Source organism: Suricata suricatta, chromosome 1 (genome assembly GCF_006229205.1).
Source record: "Suricata suricatta isolate VVHF042 chromosome 1, meerkat_22Aug2017_6uvM2_HiC, whole genome shotgun sequence".
Lineage (NCBI taxonomy): Eukaryota > Metazoa > Chordata > Mammalia > Carnivora > Herpestidae > Suricata > Suricata suricatta.
In genome coordinates this window covers 56,910,093-56,930,937 of record NC_043700.1, presented here as the reverse complement: position 1 = coordinate 56,930,937, position 20,845 = coordinate 56,910,093, and the positions used below count along the sequence as shown (strand labels likewise).

The following is a 20,845-nucleotide window of genomic DNA, read 5'->3' as shown; positions in this document are numbered from 1 at the left end:
GGGGTGCTGTTTGGTAGAATGGAAACTACAGTAGGTTTTAATTAGAAGATTTAGTTTTAAATCTACCTAAAAATGCCAGTTTAGGAATCAAAATATCTGTACCTCTGCCTTATAGACTGGTAAAATCAAATAAGATATGCATATCAGCATGATTTTTAAACTTTTAAAACTAGTAGATACATAAGTCCTGAAGATCTAATGCACAGTATAGAGATTATGGACAACAAGACTGCATTATAAACATGAAACATGCTAAGAGACTAGATCTTAATTACCACCACCACAAAAAATAAAATCACACTTACATGATCTGACAGAGGTATTAGCTAAGGCTACAAGGGTAATATATTGCAACATATAAATGTATCAAATCAGCATGTTATACACTTTAAGCTTTCACAATGGTACATGTCAAGTACATAAAAATCAATTTGTATTAAATTAGGCTCCGAAAAATACTATAGGATGCAATCATCCATGTAATTGTCATTTAGCACCTCAGCTGGAGCATTAAAAGTTAGCTAGATGGTAAGGATTGCATTATGTCAACATAGCAATTGAATACGTTATTTTGGAATGTTAGCATTTTGTTCCTTTATTAATACTACTTGCGAGTGGTGGGGCACTTGGGTGGCTCATTTGGTTTAAGTATCAGACTTTTGATTTTGGCTCAGGTCATGATCTCACAGTTAGTTTGTGGGATCAAGCCTTGTGCCAAGCTCTGTGCTGACAGCATAAAACCTGCTTGGGATTCTTTATCCCCCTTTCTCTCTGCCCCTTCCCTGCTCTCTCTCTTATTCTCTCTCTCAAAATAAATCATCCTAAGAAAATGCTACTTGAAAGTGGTAACTTTTTGCCTACTAAAAATGTGTGCATATATATATAAATATATATAATAAATCCAAAATGTTATCACAATTTATAATATATAAATCTTATTTCTATCACTAGAATGTTTATGATTTCTTAAGTCTCTTGCTTAGCCTTTTTATAGAAGACTGGATTTCTTCATTTCTAAAGTGGACAATAATTCTGCCATAGATTTGTTGTAAGAATTAAGTTAGATAATGTGTGTAATAGGTTTTCTGAAATACTTGGCACATGGCTGATGCCTCGACTTTCAATGATCAACTTATAAGTCTTAATTTTTTTTAACTGGTTTAATAATTCTGTGGCTAAAATCCAGGAATTCAGCTCAATTGTTCTCTAATATATAGTAAGAACTGGCCAAAACCTGAGCCAGACCAGATAGAAAAGGAAGAGAAATCCAAGGTCAGAGACTTATACCATCCTTCCTTGGTAAATACAATAGTACTACACCATGATGTTATTTTTGCAAACTACACTGTCCCTCACTCCGTAGGCCATAGGAGGCCTTGATGTGTACTGAGCAGAAAGAGGCGATAGTTCTTTCAAGGACTTCCGGGGACTGACAGCTCTCCAGGACTGAGCAGCTGTTCCTGTGTGGCATGGTAATGGGTGGCAAAGGCCAAGCTCTGCTTTTTGCCAGAAGTAAGCCTTATAGGGATGGAAGGGCAATCCTTCACCTCAGTTGGATTAAGGCCAGTTTACTCATCCTGTTCCACCCCTTCCCTTCTGAAACTATTTCCATGATGGAACTGTAGGGGTGACAATCAAGGTGGATGACTTCTCTCTTTATGTTGCCACAATTGATTATGCTTTTTCTCGCCACTCAGTTCTTTCATATTAATCTGAAGTATACTAACACAAGATCAGGAATTATTTACTCGATTGGAAAAAATCTGCTTATTTTTTATTGATGCTACTTTAGGAAACATACTAAAAAACATATGCTACACACACAGCTGTCAAAACACATTTAATAATGCTCAGGCTTTGAGTATACCTTCCATCACTGCTAGAAAATCCAGAAGCCTTAAGAAGACTCAGACAGCAGCATGACCTTTGCAGAAGTCACACAGGGTCAGAGCACACTGCAGAAGTTCTGCTGCTTTCCAGTTACTCCATTAATAGCGACTGAGAATACAGGAAAGGGCCTTGGACCAAAATGCCATGCTTGCTAGGTACTCCAAATCACTGTGCTCATTGTTACTTAAAGATAACCTGCCTTGAACCATCCTACACAAAATAAATATTTTTTAAAAGACTATGCTGTTATAAAAGTGCCAAGTGATGACCGGGAAAGAAAAAAAGGAGACAGAGAGAAAGAGAAAAGGAAAGAGAGAGAGGCAGAGGCAGAAAAAGAAATCTATTATTGATGTGTGGGCTATCTTCTATATTCTAAGTTTGGGGTGTGAGTTGTTAAGGGAATTTTGTCCATAGTTTAGTTTTATTATAGGTTAGACTGGGCCATTGCCACACAAAAGAGAAATGTCTGTAATAAAATCTTATTAGAAAATTACCAAGATTCATATTCATTCAGTTGCTTTTAGAAGTCATTGTATCATAGCCCAAAAGCTATAAAGTGATTCTAATGCATTTACTCATCCAAGGATTTAGCCAACAGATTACTCAGAATACTGTGGTGACAGGGCAAGCTCTGTACTCTATCTTGATTGCAACCCGCCCCCAACACTTACTCATGGTGCCACAATGAGTTAGCTGAATTTTCTATGCCTCACTTTCCTCATTTGTAAATGGGAATATTAACAAGACATCCATCTTAAAACTGTTGTGATGTTTCCAAGACACAAAATACGGAAAATTCTTAGAACACAAAGTAAAAGTACTCAGTTTAAGTTGGCTGTCTTTATTTACCATACATTTATTAAGCACCTTTTACATACACAGTTTGTTAGGAACTCATAAGGATACAAGGAGTTATTCTAGTAAGAGAAAGGAGACATGTATATAAGTAACATAAGCAGCAAGCTGATCATGACTGGTGTCATACAAGAAATACAAACAAGATATTATGCAGGAAGATTACTTCCAGCTAAGGAGGTCACAGACGGACTCTGAAGATGTTTCACATTAGAAGAGTCCTAAAAGATGAACAGGATCTGGACAACTGGCATTTGGCATCTAGGGTGAAACACTCCAGGAACAATATAAATCATGATGGCCTATAGGTAAGATACATCATATTTTGGGGTAAGGTTGAGGAGACCTAGGAAGCCAAGCTAAGGAGCTATGCATTCAGTAACTTCCAAAGGAAAGTCATTAAAGCTTGGCAAGATCATATGTTTTAGGAGGCTTAACTGACAACTACTTGCCAGATTTTGGAAGGAAGACAAACTACTGACTAATTATCACTTTGAGAGGCAATGAGAGCTTGAATGGGCCATTCCTAAGAATAGAATGAGAAAAGAAGAGGATTATGCAAAGAAAATTAAGAAATCTTCCTCCATGGACACCCCAATACCCCAAGTGATGTCCTAAGAACTCTCCTTTATTCACTCACTACCAAAAAATCATGCTGTGATCAGTATGTTAGCAAAACATCCTTTTCTTATTTAACCTAACTCACAGTGATCAGATTCTCACATGTGCCAGGAGCTGTCCTCACTCATATAGATGTACACTGAGAGTCAGTGTCACAAAGGTAGATGGAGAGACATGAGCGTTGAGAAGAAGGAAAAGGGACAAAGATAATGTCTAAGAATACATAAAATTAACCAAAAAATTCAGGTTAAAAATCTTAGGCATTTTCAAGCTTTGTGACTCCAGACACCACTGAGGATTCATTGTAGGCTATAAAGTTATTTTTGCTACTTTAAAAAAAAAAACTGTCAGAAATATTATTCAACCCTGAGAAAGGGGATATCCTGCTGTTTGAAACAGAGATAAGTCAGACAGAGAAAGACAAGTAACTTCATGGTATCACTTACATGTGGTATCTGAAAAAGCCAAACTCGTAAAAAACACAGTAAAATGATAGTTATCAGGGGATGTAAGGTAATGTGGGTGTTAAGATCAGTGTTGTTCAGTGGTACAAACTTGCAACAAGTAAATAAGACATAGAAACTTAATGTGCAATATAATAAATGTGGACAATAATATTGTACTATAATTATGTAATGTGATAGAGGCACTAAATAATGCTATAACAATTATTTTACAATTATAAATACATTAAAATAACATGTTATATACTGTAAATTTATGCTATATGTGAAATATATTCAATAAACAGAATCAAAAAGAAAACTAAGGTAAATTATCTGATATAAAGTAGGTATTCTATAATTCTGATAATAATCAAGTAGGCAGCTGTTCAATTATAATATATATACAAGTAATTTATATTACACAGAACAGATACGGCTACAGTATTACTTACATGATCCGTTGTTAGTGCAGCACATGGGTGAAAATGATCAAAATGAATGTCATCATGTTTTATTGTACATATATGCTTCTCTAAATCATTGTATCTCTCTCCATAGAGCACTAACAATGAAGAGCAAGAATTTCCAAATCAATGGACACATTAGGACTGAAAGGGTTTTAAAGTAAAAGAAAAATTCCAAACATACCAAGTCTAACTTTATATGATTCCTTTATTTGAAAGTGATCTTTATGAAAATTGGCACGATAGCCAGCATGTCCTTTTTTTCTCATTGCATTGTCTTCTTGTTTCCAGTAGCATTTTACTGATTGTAGCCACCTTAAAAAATAAGTTTACATATTATGTAGGCAGTAATATAGTACTACTTCTTGTGACATAAAGTGCCGGAGTCCAGCTCCAGCAGGTCCAGGGTTTTCCTGAAGGATGGACAGTGTCGGTGAGAGAGAGTGAGAGAGCCTCTAGTTTCTTTCTGATCACCAGGCAGGCATCCCTGCCCTTCTGGCAGGCATCTCTGCTCTGTCTGATTCTCAGGTTTTATTTATGGTGAAAGGTACAACGACCAGAAAGAGCAGTAAATGATTTCTCATAGATAATTTTTACAATTTTCCAGGACATGGGTTCTGCAGAAGTTACATTCTAGTAGTGATTGTCATAAAAAACTTAGCTACAGGCACTCATGTTGTCATAGGTATTTTTTTTTTTACAAAACCTCAGGTCTAGCCTTAAGGAAGTGACCTTTAACCAAGAGGCAAACAGCATTGTTTAGTAAAGGTCAGTTTTTATGAGTAAGGGTCATTAGGCTGTTTATAACTCTAAGAGAAAGTTCCCAGAAAATTAGGATCCTCAGGAGACATACATAATGCCTGCTCTCAGAGTCCCAAAGATGATTGATACATTTTATTGCAGTAGTGACTTTTACAAAGGCGTCCAGGTCCAGAAGGTAGTCAGTTATCAGTTAATTGCTTAGGGAAAAATTATATGTTGTATTAGGGTGTATCTAGTTTACTCATCTTTTCCCCGACCAGGTGCAATCACACCTTAGGGACAGGGCAGAGAAACAGGCCACTCCTGACACTAATCAGCAAAGCACTCCATGGTTTGGTGCCCAAGCAGAAATGAAAGTCACAAGAGGGTAGATTTTGGGAGCTGTCTGGGGGCAAGAGACCGTGCAAACTTGCTGTACCCTCACCAGGAATTTCCACTCTACCGGTGAGTTCAGATAGCTTCCACCAATTAAATATTTTAAATAAAGAAAACTTCATATGCTGGGGTCCCTGGGTGGCTCCGTAGGTTAAGTGTCCAACTTCAACTCAGGTCATGATCTCATAGTTTGTGAGTTCAAGCCCAGTGTCAGGCTCTGTGTTGACAGCTCAGAGCCTGGTGCCTGCTTTGGATTCTGTGTTTCCCTTTCTCTCTGCCCCTCCCATGCTCATGTTCTTTCTCTCTCTGTTTCTCAATAATAAATAAACATTAAAAAAAAGAACATTTTGTATGCCTTAAAAATTATACTTAAAGGAATAAGCCCTGGAGGTATACTATCTGAGACTGAATCCCAGCCTGTTCCTGCTGTCCGTGGCTCTTGGATAAATCACTGACACTCCCTGTGCCTCATTTTCCACATTTCTACATTCAACAAAAATCAAAATACTAATAATAGTATTAGAAATACTATTTAATAGTGATAATCACAAGTAGTAAATCATAAGGGTTGTTGGGTATTTGAAATAAATTAATATTTGCAAAGCACTTAGAACACTGCCCAGCACATAGTAGCCTTTGATACAATTGTTATTATTCACAGGCAAAAATCTAGCCCAATGACAAAATGATACGGGCCTTTCGATTATTAAGTCTTTGCTACCTTTCCAAATATTTACAAAATGGGTCAATGCAAGAAATCTTGAGGTCTGGGGCAGAGTGTGTCATTATACTATTTTATTTTTTATGTCTTGCTAAAGGACCAAAAAAAGGAACATAAATCTGTCAGTCATGGTGAACTTCAGAGATATAGAAGAAATATTCGACTCAATTGCAGATCTACCTGGGACAGTCCTTGATTTTCTTTTATTAAAAGTGACCTTTCTCAGCACCTGCTAGGAGGTGCTATAGATATTCTGTTCCATCAATAGCCAGAGATAAGTTAATAACTCACCAGAATGTTATGAAACTCTTCAGAACCCATATAAAAAGTATAAAATTTAAAATAGAAAAGCATTTATTCAAATTGGAACGTAAGGCCTACTCAGTAAGATGTTCAGGGTTACTTATGGTAGCTGAAAGAGCCAAAAAGGGACATCGGATCATGACAAGGAGATGCTCCCAGATTTCTGCTCCAATTTCTCCACCAAGACAATGGACCTATAAAAGCAAAAAGTTTTTACTTTGAAAAGCATACTTAAAAATAGCAAATTAAAACAAGACGTAAGAGCTTGAATCATCATATAGAGTTTCCTGTTATCTCTAACTGACCATGCCAAGTTTTTATAAAAATCCACAAATCAGGTAATAGAACATTTGACACAAATTATCTTTATTTTTTTAATGTTTATATATTTATTTTTTGGAGGGGGGAGAGAGGGAGAGAGAGAGAGAGAGAGAGAGAGAGAGGGAGAGAGAGAGAGAATTCCAAGCAGGCTCCATGCACTGATAAGTGCTATCAGCACAGAGCACAACAGGGGTTCCATCCCATGAAATGTGAGATCATGACCAGAGCCGAAATCAAAAATCTGACACGTGATCAACTGAGCTACCTAGCCGTCCCAACACAAATTTTATCTATTCCACATAACCAATCCATCAATAATTCCTCTTTCTCTTACTTTCAAAAATTTCTTTCAAATCTGTGCATTTCTCTCCATGCTACCACCAACCAAGTCATCATCACATCTCAGCTGCACTTACACCATATCCCCCTGACTGCTATCCTAGTTTCCCTTAATGCTCCCTACATCCTTCCACATCACGGCCAGAATGACGGGTCTAAAAGATAAATTCCATAAGGCCATGTCCCTAATTAAATTTCTTCAACATCCTCCTTTACACATGGAACAAAATATTAACTCCTCAACAGGGTATACAGTATACATTGGCATAATTTGGCCCTTGTTTGCCTTTCTAGCTACATATCAAGCCACTCTGTCCCTTACTGCTCCCTCTTTGCTCAAGACATACTGGACTATTCTTCTTTGCTTGAACACGTCTGTCCTATCCCAGAGCTTTCACATTCACCATTCCCTCTGCTTAACATGCTCTTACTCCTCTTTTCAAGTTACAGAGTTCAGCTTAATGTCACTGCATTAGAAAGACTTTTCTGACTGCCCACGCCAGAGCTGTCCTCTTACTGCCTTGCTGCCATCATCAGTCATGACAGCCCGTTCTTTCTCTGTGCAGTATGTACCAACGTGGGCTGGCACAGTCATTTGCATGGTTACTTGTTTAATTCCTGTTCTTTTTCACTTACTCTGTGACCTTACACTTTGGCATTTCCAACACCAATAGCACCTGGCATTGCAGAGGCACCCTTTAAATATTTGCTGAATAAATGAATAAATGTCTTTTAATCAAATAAGGCAAATTGGACTAGATTCAGGGAAGATTCTCAAATGTGGTCATCTTTAAACAGACACCTGGCAATTAACTAGAAAAAAAAGTTTTTCCTGCTGTCCATTTAGTTTTGTCCTGGTCAGATAATATATCACTGTCCTGAATGCCTTGTGGCAGATATTCATTTCCTCTGACCCTGCCAGAATAGCCTTCAAAACATTTCAGTTTTACCCTTTTATAAAACTGGGGAAATTAAGGTGCCCAATGTCATATCATTTCAAAGTTTGAAATTAGAGTACAATTCAAGATCCTTTTCTTAAAATTTCTTTAATGTACAATTTAAGATTCTTGATTGCAAAAATTTTTGAATTTTTATTTTCAACAGGAATATTCAAGGCCTTCAAGATGCAATATGTACATAGAGTAAACAAAAATAAACACACACAAAAAGTCAGCATCAGAAATATAGCCTGCTTAGTAGCGCCAAGTTTATAAGAATAAAGGTAAAATTAAATATTGGCTCATCATGTTTTTGTACTTTAGACTGAAAATTCCTTGAAGCAAAGGAATATATCCCATTACAATGTTTTAAATCTCTGAATAAATATCCTTAATAATGTTATTATAAAAATGTTGTAAATATCTTCTATTTGCCCCTATACATTTCCATTGTTTTCCATCCTGCTCTCCTCGGCCAAGGAAATTGGCCTATAGGTATTACTTTGAAAGAACTCCAATGTTCTCTGGTTCCTCTGGACTTGACCAATGGAGAGTCTTGGCAGGAGATCAGAAGAAGGGAGGAGAATGAGAATGAGGACTTTGTTCCATTGGATCCCTTCCTTAAAGATTACCTTGAACTAGCTAGCTATCTCCCTCAACTAAGGTAAGTACTCACAGTGTGGCTAGCTCAATCAGAATCTCCTTTTGAGTCTTACTAGCTACTTCTTTGCCTTGTCCCTTTAAGCACAGGGGTAAGCTATTAGTTCTAGATTACTGCATTGACCTTTATAGTTTCCCTCACAGGCATTTTTGGAAAACTATCTTCTTGAATTGTTGTATTTTTACTGTGCCATTTGTTTTCTGTTGGGTCTATAACTGATAAAATAACTTACATAATTTCCATTATTGTTAGAGACCAAAATTCTTTGCTTTAGAGATCAAAGATTGATTTTGAAATCTCTATCCAGGCAAACTTATGCTGTGGTGGTTAATTCTGCTCCCCTGAAACAGCACCAATAGCAGGTATCTTTGCCATATAGAGCTCAGCAGCACATACTGAAAAGCCCTGTTGAGTCACAACAGGAAAACAGAGCCAAAAGACAGTATGATTCACTGGGAAAACCATTTAAAAGGAAGTGCCTCCCCCCCGCCCCCAGAGAACCTGAACTCTATATGGAGGGACAAATGTCTTGAAGCACCAAATATCTTTATTATAGCACTTACACACACTAGGAAATCAACCTAGAGAAATAATACCAAACCTACCTCATCAAATATAACATATCTGATCCTTTTCACCCAGGCTTGGCGATGAGGAGATAATAGCAGAATTTCAAAGCAGGCAGGCACTGTAATAAGTACCTAAAAATAACATTACATAAAAAACATTTTGAGTGCAGACTTTGTTATGAGAATATAGAGTACTCCTGAATGTACCTGCTAATAATTAGGATGTAATATTGCTTTTGAGAATGTTTCATTAAAATTGTGATACATTAGGTTGAACTTTATGAAGCTGTAATTTTTAATGTGTCAAAGTGGAAAAATATTCAAAAATATTTGAAGTTTAAAATTCTTAAAAATATCAGTTTGAAGTTTAAAATTCTTATTTATAAGCATTCAGAGGAATACAGAGTTAATCATCATAGGCTTGCTTCTTCATAATCAGAGCCTGCGATTGTTTTGTTTGAAAATTTTCTACTTAGGATCAACAACTATAGACCTGGGGAGAAGCAGTATGGGGCTGAGGGAGAAGCTAAACTTCAAAGCAAGCCTGATGAAACCCTGGCCAACCTGGCTAGAATTCTGGAGTGAATCCTGGCCGTCAGAACGAGTCCACATTGGGCTGAAATGTCCTGGTCTTCATACGCTAGCCTAACTCGGCCACAGGCCACAGACCTTGGAGGAAGAACTGAAGGCACTGACAGCTAGCACGTGTCTTGACCACTCTCCCCACATTTGGGCACAAAACTGTCCTTGAGAGGCAATCTGGTAGCACACTTAATGCCTGCTCCGCGGTGTTCTATTACCATCTTTGCACTTTTTGTTCAGTCCTTATTGTTTATGAACTTGTCAAGGAGGAAGACTATGACTTACATAGTATCAGGAATTCTATCAACAACACATTTTTGAAATTATTATGATAATCCTACTCATCAAGAACAGTAAGAGTATCCTAATTATCAAGACAAAGTAATTCTTGTTAGAGATCAATGTTTGTGAATTTTTTTATAACACTGGATTCTTCAAATCATTTTGAATCTATTTATAAATCAAGCTGATGCAATAAACAATAACTGAAATCAAAATTTAAATGTCCTTAGAGAAAGCTGAGTGCTAATTCTCACTCTTTGGAATATAACAATATTAAATTTTCTGTAAAGTCATTTCATCTTTTGAAAATTCAAAAAAATTTCTACAAGGCTTTGTGCAGATGTTGAATCTCTAGTGTTATAAACACATATTGGTACTATTATATAATTTAATAACAAATGCATTAATTATTATATCCTACCTGACAGTTTAGGGCATCATGACGATAATCCCTTGTAAAAACGCCACATATAGTTTCACCATTTGGCAGATTTTTGGTAAAACGATTCTCAACAGTGGCTGCCACTTGATTAACAAGGGCCTGGTTGACAAAGGAAGAGATTCAATAATCACATAATAAAGCATATTAAACCTCAGAGAACAATAGTCTAAAAATATGTACAACTGTAAGTGCAGAAAGCTTTTCTTTCTTTCTTTCTTTCTTTCTTATACCTTTCTTATACCCTTCTACTCTAAATACACTAACATGCTCTCTTTGACGTGACTAAGCATGTGAACCTCATCGATAAACCTCAACTTAAAGTAAAATGGGAAAAGATGTCTAAATCAGAAGGAAAAAAAAAACAGGAAATGTTGCTCATGCATAAGAAAGAAGAGAGCTGAATACCTGCGTGACCAGGGCTTAGAAAGATGTTGTGAGTCTACTATAGAAAAAAGATCAAGTGAGGGGTAGTCAGGTAGATTTGTAATTCTCATATTTGGGGACTTCCTTCATATACCTGAAGTTTAAGTATAGGTGCATGAATCCTTCGGATTGGGTAGGTAGACTGGCTAGTGGAATGAGTATATGGAAATCTATGAACATCTATTTCACACTTTATGCACACACCCCAAAAGAAGATCCACATAGATTAAAACATAAAGTTTAAAACATATACATAAAGACACTAAAAAGTGACGATTTTCATATATTTTCTTATATCTAAGCACACACATGGAAACACCAAATGAAAACATTGATAGGCCTGACTACACAAAGATATGAACAAATTGTCATTAACATGACCCAATGGAGTAAAAAGCCAAAATAAAAGTATATTTATTATGATATGCAAAGAGTAATATACTTAGTTTATAAAACTCTAACAATTCAGTAAAAAGAAAATCTCACTTCCTCCTTAAAAGTCAAAACAATGGGAGAATGCCTCCATAAATAGTTCATGAATAAAGAAATGTCAATGTCCCAAAAAATAACATAAAGATAACCAAATGACTTTTAAAGGCAATTTAAGTATGAGAGAAGTTATCACGTGTCTGTATGGCAGAAACTTATCCAGTGATAATAGAAATGTTGGAGAATAAAAGAGAATATACACTACCATATGTGCCAGTGGGAATAAAAATAGATTTAAACTTTTAAGACAGTAATTTGGCAATATATATATATATAGTGTTGACTTATTAAAATTCCACTTCTGGTTAGCTTAATTTTTCTTGATAAGTATTATTAATTTCCTGCAATGAGAACTTAACATTTTACTAGCCATGAAAAACCAAACAGGTACAATAAAAAATAAGGTGCCAATTTCAATTAATCATATTAATCAATCTGGTTCTGAGGCTGACCAAAAGTCACTAAATTTTACACATTTTCCTAGAAGCTAAAATGCAGTCTGAATTCATTTTTATCTATAGAATTAAAGTTGTCTCAACTAAATTTGCTTTTCCTAAGAGTAATCACATTATAAGCAAAGGGTTATGAATGAGGATGTGCAAACTTATACTTTCTATAAATCAAACTTTCTCCCAAACGACAAAATTCATCCTTTCTGTCTTTAAGCTCAACATGAAGCAGTAATAGACATAGAAGAAAAATGGCAAAACAACTTGGCTTGAGAAACAGGCCAGTCACAAATGCCCAACAGCAGATTAGATACAATTCATAAATTCTGGAAAGGCAGCATTAGATTCCTAAGAGACTCAATATTGTCCGTCAAAGTGTGGGTGTTTCTCTCGATCCAAATATAATGTTGAATGACAAAATCCCAAGACCAGACCAGACTTTTTCCTGAAAACAGTTCTAAGAAAAGTGTTATTTTGGCCTCTGAAACTAGCAGGAGAAAATGCAGGTCAAAAAACAAAGTGAAAGTTCTGGAAATAGAGAAAAACTGGTGGGTACCAGAGGGTAGGGATTGGAGGGGACGGGTGAACTGAGTGAAGGTAGACAAAAGGTCCAAACTTTCAGTTTTAACATAAGTAAGTAGGAGATATGTGATGTACCCCATGGTGACCGTGTTTAACAATACTCTACTGCATATCTGAATGTTCCTAAGAGTATATAAAACTCTTAAAAGTTCTCGTCACAAAAATAGTTTGTAACTATGTGAGGTGATGAGCGTTAACTTAACTCACTGCAGCAATCATTTCACAATATACACGCATATCAAATTATGTGTGGTACATCTTAAGTAACACATAATAATGTACACTAATTATAGATCAAGAAAACTGTAAAGTAAATAAATAATAAAAAGTGAAATCGGGGCACCTGGGTGGCTCAGTTGGTTAAGCCTCTGAGTTTGTCTCAGATCATGATTTCACTGTCCATGAGTTCAAGCCCCACATTGGCCTCCGTGCTGTCAGCACAGATCCTGGAGCCTGCTTGAGATTCTGTGTCTCCCTCACTCTCTGCCCCTCCTCTGCCCTCTGACTCTCTCTGTGTCTCTCTCTCTCTTTCAAAAGTAAATAAAGATTTTTTTTTAATTTTTAATAAATAAAGTGAAATAGATTCCCCACATGACTACGTGCATTGTTTTTTAAAAGGAGTTCAGGAATGAAAGAGAAAATTCAAGTCACTTGAGTGCTACCTTTGTTGGTGCAACATACACAACCACCCCTTCATTGCTCTCCTTCAGCACTTTCTCCATGCAGTAGTAGGAAGCATAGGTTTTGCCTGAGGACGTTGGGGCAACAATCACTGCTGACTCATTATTATCCACAACATCGAGGAGCTCACGCTGAGGGGTTCAGAACACCATTTGTGTTACCAAAGCATATATATGAATACACTTCCAATATAATTTTCCGAACTTCAAATGGAATGACTGGGAGTTGAAAACACATGAAGAAACATGCAGGAAAATCTGAAGAACTCACACATTCTCTCAAAAGAGAGAATTGCTGTGCTTTTGAGCATCTGGAGGTGAGTTTGTGTGTGAAAAATGGAGAATGAGCCTGAAGAAAGCATCTTGGCATTGGGAAGATATCTTTTTTCTAAGTATTTGTCATTGAGTAAATACAGCTCTTCTCCAAAGGCTTTCAGAAATTAAGTTCTAAGAAGTAATCAGTATGTATCTTTTGTATGGTGAAAAGGTAGCTAAGGAGAAAAAAAAAATCAACCATTCATAATTTTACTAGTTATCTTTTACTTTGTATATAGAAGAATACCAGACCCCTCCTTTGGAGGGCATGTGAAACTATCAGCCCCTACGTTTATGCTTTTATTCATCAAAATGATGAATAATCTAAGAATCATACGTTTGTATGATTTGGCAGAAGAGGAAAAAAACGTCCCAAACCTCAGTCTGCACCCCCTTCATCTGGGTCCACTCTGGGCCACACCTCAAAATAAAGTGGGCATCAGAAGAATTGAACTGTGGGGGGATTAATGGTGGGCACCTGGCCACTTTGTATCCTGCACTAAAGTAAGGAACTGGTCCTCTCGTTACTGAACAGGAGGGAGGAATTTTTTAAAGATATCCCACCACCCTCAACATAAGATAAAGTCATATTCTGAATTGGAAGTCTGTTTGATTGAACCTATGAAATTGTACTTTTATAGGTAAACATGTTCAATTTGTCAACAATTTTATATAGTTCAATCTACGCAGAACCACACCATTTAATTCTAAGTTTTATATCCTCCGATTTTACATTTATTTATAGAAGAATGACTACTATGGTGACATGTGTAGTATGTAAATATCTAAACAATTGCTATACTGTTTAAACTACCAAAATTGTGCACCTTTACACATGAAATCCTATTGCCACAGGGAAAACACAGAGATTGTCTGCAATAATACAACTGGATTACACACACAGAACTTTGAAAATATGTATGTAAATTCATCAAAGTCCCTCCAAGGCAGTGGCCAATTTATAAAAAATGAATGAAAAGAAAATTTCACTTTCTTTAAATGGAAAAGAATTTACCAATTACATTTTCAATGACAAACTAATTTTAAATGATATGACTCAATATTAAGTTGATGCCAAATATAATATGTAAAGCCTTATCACATTTAATCATCAAACACAAATAAAATAAAATTTTTGTTTCATTCAATTATTACCTGCCAGGTGTCAGGAATAAAATCCTGAACTCTGGGATCTGTATCTTTTCTCTGCTCTCGTATCAAATAATGGCCCATATATTGTAGTTGAAACCGAACTGGCCCCATGCCAATTGAATATTTATTCATTTTCTTCTCCTTTATGTCATCTCTTACAACCTATATTATTTCAAAAGTCCATTTGGAAAGTGATTTTAAACTACAATATTGTTAAAATAATAAAAATATTTATTACTGAGCACTTTTTATGAGAAAAGCATTTTACCATATTTTGAATTTTGTACTATTTATTGAACAAGTTCTTCACCACCTAAATCATTATCTTAACTGTGAGTATATTGATAAACATCAAGATTTTAAAATATCCATTATGGTATTTATGGCTACAATCTAACATATTTAAAGACAATTGAACAATTACTATATAGTTTTTAAATTGTTCACTGGAATTAAACACAGGATTCATTTTAAGGGTCTGCAGAAATTACCTGACAGTTAATCTGTATGTCCAGACAAGCATTTGTATCAATTTTCTAATTCTAGATTATTTCAAGTTCAGGCAGCTGAATTACTAGTAAATGGCTTTTAACTTGGAGGAAATATTGTTAGTATTAAAAAGAATAGAAGTGACTTAATTTGCAAGACATTTTATGTATACCCAATAATTAGTCTGTTAAAATGGAGCTATTCTGAAAATTACCTGGGTTGGATATAAAGAATCTGCCAACTCATCAAATCCTAAGTACTTCAGGCATCTGGCTATGAATTGCTGATCTGCCTCCTGCAAAAGTTCTGGGTATTTTTCCATCAAGGAGTGGATCCTTCTCATCATCTGAACAGCTATACTTAAGTCTTTTGTGGTTTCACCTTAGCAAAGAATAAACAACAAATAAAGATCATCAAAAGTAAGGTTTGATTATCCGAGATTAGTCATCCAGGCTATCAATCTGACCTAATTGAACTCACTATCTTACTTAACATTAATAAAAGTTTCATAATGCAGAGGACCAGGAAAAATATAATAAAAGTGCAGCTATACCCACTTCATCATCTCCATAGATAGCTGTGCAGGCAATGGAGACAAAGAAAAAGCTTATAGTCCATGATAGAAATAAGATTGTTAAAGTTCAAGTTTGTATAAGAGTTCTGGGGAACAACAAATCTTTTCTCCACCTATTATTTTCATATGTTCTCTACTATGATCAAATAAAAATATTTAGATGACTTTAAATATCTGGTTTAAAACTCTGCAACACTTCTTGAGTTCTACTGTTGACCACATGTAACTATTTGGTGGAATCATTGGAGGCTGTCAATCCGATTGGTCTATTACAACTGCTAGATACAGACTTTGCTAATTCTTCTTCATTTCTTTATAGTTATAAATATCCTTTTTGTATTCCTCCACACTTCTAATCTTTCCATTCTTACCATTTTAGTGCTGTTTTTTAATTTCACTTTTTTCCCAATAAACTTATATTTTATCTAACAAATATCACCAAACACCTGCTCAATACTATAAGAGAGTACAAAACACATTCAATATAAAATTCTTACCCTCAGGAGAGTAAGCCACGGAATTCTGATCTTTCTTAGTAACAATCAACTGCAAAGTCTGATACAACATCTTGTTTTGGGACAAATATATAAGCCAAATCTTACGCTTCTCACTGTGACAGAATCCACAGTGAGACGCTGACTATGTTAAAGCAGATTGAAGTTAGCAGAACAAGAGAAGAAGGGGAAAAAAAGAAGAACCTGGTGACCATGTGCTAAATGGATTCACATGTGGAGATGTGCAAGCCAGATCAATTAGGTTTACTAGGAAGAACTGTCAGTTTGGAGCTCTTGTGGCACAGGATCATTCACCTGTTATCAATTTACATATCCATACCCAGTTTTATTTCTCCTTTATCTTCCTCTTCTTGTCTCTTCTTCTTTATTCTCCTACATACTATAGAAACTGCAAAGTAGAGCACATGCGAGCAACTGCAACATTTGGAAGAATCCAACACGCTCAGCAAACACAATCTTTAGTTTTACCCAGCAAGAAAATGTTTGCACTTCATCTTCCTCTTCTTGTCTCTTCTTTTTTAGTCTCCTGTATACTACAGAAATTGCAAAGTCGAGCACTTTCAAGCCAAGGAGAGCAAATGCAAGAATTCAACACGCTCAGCAAACATAATCCTTAGTTTTACCCAGCAAGAAAATGTTTGCACCTCAGATATCAAAGATGAGTGACAGATTCTCCCAGGGAGCCTCACCGTCATTGTTGATTCCCTTGACTGTGCCCACAATGTTGGAAGTTATTCTTAAGCTTATCTTTGACTGATTTGATTTGAATTTGTTTAGGAATGCACTGTGTATTTGCTACTTAGACTCTCACTGAGATTTCATTACTCACTGATGAAAGAAGTAATATGACTTAGAGGAACTTTGTAAGGATGAAATCACATAATACATCTAAGGCTTCTAACATAAATTTCCAGTTAGTAAATGACATCTATTATCATCACATTATTTTATTAATTTTCCAGTTCATTAAAACAAAAAATATAGAATCACATACCTTTACCACGACAATGTTCTTTCCACGCTTTCAAGCAGGCAGTTAACGCAAACATTTCAACTCGAAATTTCACAGAGCTAGTTTTACACGATTTCAAAAAATCTTCCAGGTTCTTTATTCCAGAGTTTAAGTTCTCTTTAATTTCTTCCTCAATAGAAAGTGACAGAACATTCCATTTTTTCTCCTCTTTTTCTTCTTCCTTCGCAAGTAACCTCTTCTTATTTTCTCTAGTAATTATTTCAGCCTTGGTCTCCTGAACAAAAAGGAAAAAAAAAACCATACCATGAAATAAGTTGGAAATGATACGAGATTAAATTTCATATACAGGACAATATTTTTAAGTCTATATTGATTATTTTGACCACCATTCCATTCTTGAATAGGAACAACTTTAATTTCAGTATCTGTTTCTTTTTTTTCCCCAATATCTGTTTATTAAAATTAAAGCCTCTTCTAATTGGAAACGTATGACAACTAAATTTAAGGACTAAAAAGCCTCTCTACAGATAATTTTGTAGATTTCTGAGTGGTGTATATTATAAATCAAGGAGTAAATTAATAAAATCAGAAACATCAGGCCACTGTTTTTTCATGTCTCCTGCATTTGTTCCTGCTGCTCTCTCTGGATTACTTTCACCAACCTGATTTATTAATCAGCAAAAACAAATTGGGGAATTGTAGGGGCACCTGGGTGCCTCAGTTGGTTAGCTCCTCCCATAGAGTAGACTGCCTTTTCGGTTCATGGATGGTTTCCTTTGCTGTAACAGAAGCTTTTTAGTTTGATGTAATCTTATTTATTTTTGCTTCTGTTACCTTTGTTTTTGATGTCAAAACCAAAAAAAGAAATCATTGCTAAGAGCAATGCCAAGGCACTTACCCCATTTTATTCTAGGAGTTTTATGGTTTTAGGTCTTTCATTCAAGTCTTTATTTTGAGTTGATTTTTGTGTATGCTGTATGGTAGGAGTCTAGTTTCATTCTTTTGCAGGTGGATGTCCAATTTTTCCAGTACCATGTATTAAACTGTCTTTCCCTCCATTATATACTCTTGCCTACTTTTGTTTGAAACAACCATGGATGTACGGGTTTATTTCTGGGCTCTCTATTACGTTCTGTTGATCTATGTGTCTGTTTTTGTGCAAGTATCATGTTTTGCAGTATATCTTGAAATCTGGCATTGTGATACTTCCAGTTTTGTTCTTCTTTATCAAGATTGCTTTGACTATTTGGGGTCTTTTGTGGTTCCATACAAATTTTAGGATTATTTGTTCTAGTTCTGTGAAAAATATTGTTGACAGTTTGATAGAGAATGCATTAAATCTGTAGATTGCTTTGGGTAGTATGGACATTTTGACAATAATTCTTATAATCAACAAGCATGGAGTGTCTTTCCATTTTTTTGTCACCTTCGATTTCTTTCATGATGTTTTATAGTTTTCAGAACACAGGTCTTTTACCTCCTTGGTAAATTTTACTTCTAGATATTTTCATGCAATTATAAATGAAATTATCTTAATTTCTCTTTCTGCTAGTCTTTTATTTGTGGATAGAAACATAACAGATTTGTGTATATTAATTTTGTATCCTGAAATTGTACTGAATTCATTCATTAGTTCTAACAGTGTTTTGGTGAAGTCTTTAGAGTTTTTGATATAAAACTTGTCATCGGCAAATAGTGAAAGTTTTACCTCTTCCATACTGATTTGGGGGCCTTTTATTTCTTTTTCTTGCTTAATTGCTCTAACTAGGGCTTCCAATACTATTATGAATAAAAGTGGTGAGAGTGGGCATCCTTGTCTTGTTTCTTATCTTAAAGAAAATGCTTTCAGATTTTCACCTTTATCATTATATAATGACTTTCTTTGTCTCTTATTATAGTTTTTGCCTTAAAGTCTATTTTCTCTAAATTAAATATAGCCACCCCTGCATTTTTTGGTTTCTGTTTGCATGCAATATCTTTTTCAATCCCTTTACTTTCAGTCCCTGTGTGTCTTTAAAGCTGAAGTGAGTCAAGTCTCTTTTAGACAGCATATAGTAGGGTCTTTTATCATTATTAATATTAGTATCAGTGTTCATCAGCCACTCTATGTCTTTTGATTGAAAAATTTAGACCATTTACATTCAAATTAACTATTAACAGGTATTGACTTACTGTTGCCACTAATTTTTTTCTGGCTTTGTTCTTCTATTCTTCTCTTTTCTCTTCCTTTGTGATTTGAAAGTTTTCTCCAGTGTAATGCTTACAGTCTGCTCACTGCTTTTAAAGTATGTAAATCAGCCTCTTTCGGAGAAAGATAGGAAATGAGCCTCTGTGCTGAGCCCTGGGGTGATAGGAAGGCTAAAGTCTTGTGGATCTTGTGGATGCAAGCTTTGTTGGCATTTCAAAGTTAGATGTTTTAGGGAGGCCCATTCCTCAGGTGGAACTCAAAAGTTGGGGTGCTAGACCAAAAATCTGGTCCCAATCCTTTCCTTCTGAGAAAAAACTGAGACTGGTGAGTTCTCTCCCAAGTGTATGTCTCTGCACCAGTGGTGGGGGGTTTGGCAACTGTGTGTCTCAGCCTCTTCTACCTGTTTCATTGTGGGTTTTTTCTCATTTGTCCAATGTGTAGGAGTTATTTCTCTAGTTTCTGGATTGCCTTCAGGAAGAATTCTTCTGTATAAGTCTGTAAATTCATTGTGTCTGTGGGAGGAAGTGACTTCAGGAAACTCCTATATTGTTATCATAGACCAGAACACTCAAAGAACTATATTTTTAATTTTACTTCAACATTTCTAAATCCAAGCCTTTAATAACTTAATATCTTACATATATTTTATTATCTACAGAGGATCATATATAACCTTTTATATGGAAGTTAGACTTTCTTAACAAGTAAATAAAATAATCTAAGTTATCATATATAAAAAGAAAAAGCACAGCATGGAAAGAAAATACTAAAGGAATTGAACAAATATCAACCTAAGAAAAAAACCCAAAAAAGTTTTAAAATGTGATAGAATTAAAAGAACCCACCTGTGCCTTTTTGTTCTTGGGTACACTGAAATTACTCTTGGGCTTGACAGCTTGAGTTACAACAGTTTTTGGAGAGACTGATTCTAATGAACTCCCATAAAATCGTTGAAAAACATGATACTTCTGCACAGACCTAAGAACACCAGGATCTCTAGATTTTTCTGAAAAAGAAAAGACTTGAAATGTAAAATTATTATATTTTTTCAATAGCTTCCTCACTGATTCTTCACATCATCCCACCCACACAAGTATCTTTTGGTTTGGAATAGTAGTTTAGTCTGATTTACTTTTGTTAAAGAGGGAATCTTAAGTCAGGCTAATTCTTGCCTATGCAATAATTCCTTACCTTATTTATCTCCCAAATATCAGGATGTTACAAAGAATTTCAGATTCTAGGTATTACCTCTGTTATGTGCCCTGTGAATGAGTTTAGGAAGAAGGTAGAGGCAAAATCTAGAGGACATCCAGCTTGGATATTCTGGCTTCTGGCATCAGCTGATAGGAAAATCCTTACTCCAAACTACAGCCACAGAGCCAAGAGCTTGGCAGATGAAAAATACTTTCACAATGGAAAACTCCATGACATAGGAAATCCCCACA

At 35.5% G+C, this 20,845-nt stretch overlaps 1 protein-coding gene across 5 annotated transcripts in view; it reads right to left on the bottom strand.

Moving 5' to 3' along the window:
* LOC115291555 (probable ATP-dependent RNA helicase DDX60) overlaps positions 1–20,845 on the bottom strand; it is a 101,725-nt gene that overhangs the window by 50,016 nt on the left and 30,864 nt on the right. For 4 of the 5 annotated variants that reach the window (XM_029939044.1, XM_029939061.1, XM_029939054.1 and 1 more), the window contains 11 exons: positions 20,246–20,406; positions 17,234–17,486; positions 16,559–16,627; positions 15,365–15,531; positions 14,665–14,823; positions 13,177–13,326; positions 10,551–10,670; positions 9,302–9,397; positions 6,516–6,631; positions 4,461–4,591; positions 4,265–4,374 (listed from right to left, as the gene is read on the bottom strand). In XM_029939044.1, the coding sequence (XP_029794904.1) occupies positions 4,265–4,374; positions 4,461–4,591; positions 6,516–6,631; positions 9,302–9,397; positions 10,551–10,670; positions 13,177–13,326; positions 14,665–14,823; positions 15,365–15,531; positions 16,559–16,627; positions 17,234–17,486; positions 20,246–20,406 (1,532 nt within the window). The remainder of the gene's footprint in view (positions 1–4,264; positions 4,375–4,460; positions 4,592–6,515; positions 6,632–9,301; positions 9,398–10,550; positions 10,671–13,176; positions 13,327–14,664; positions 14,824–15,364; positions 15,532–16,558; positions 16,628–17,233; positions 17,487–20,245; positions 20,407–20,845) is intronic. The other variant, XM_029939075.1, reaches the window with a different exon arrangement.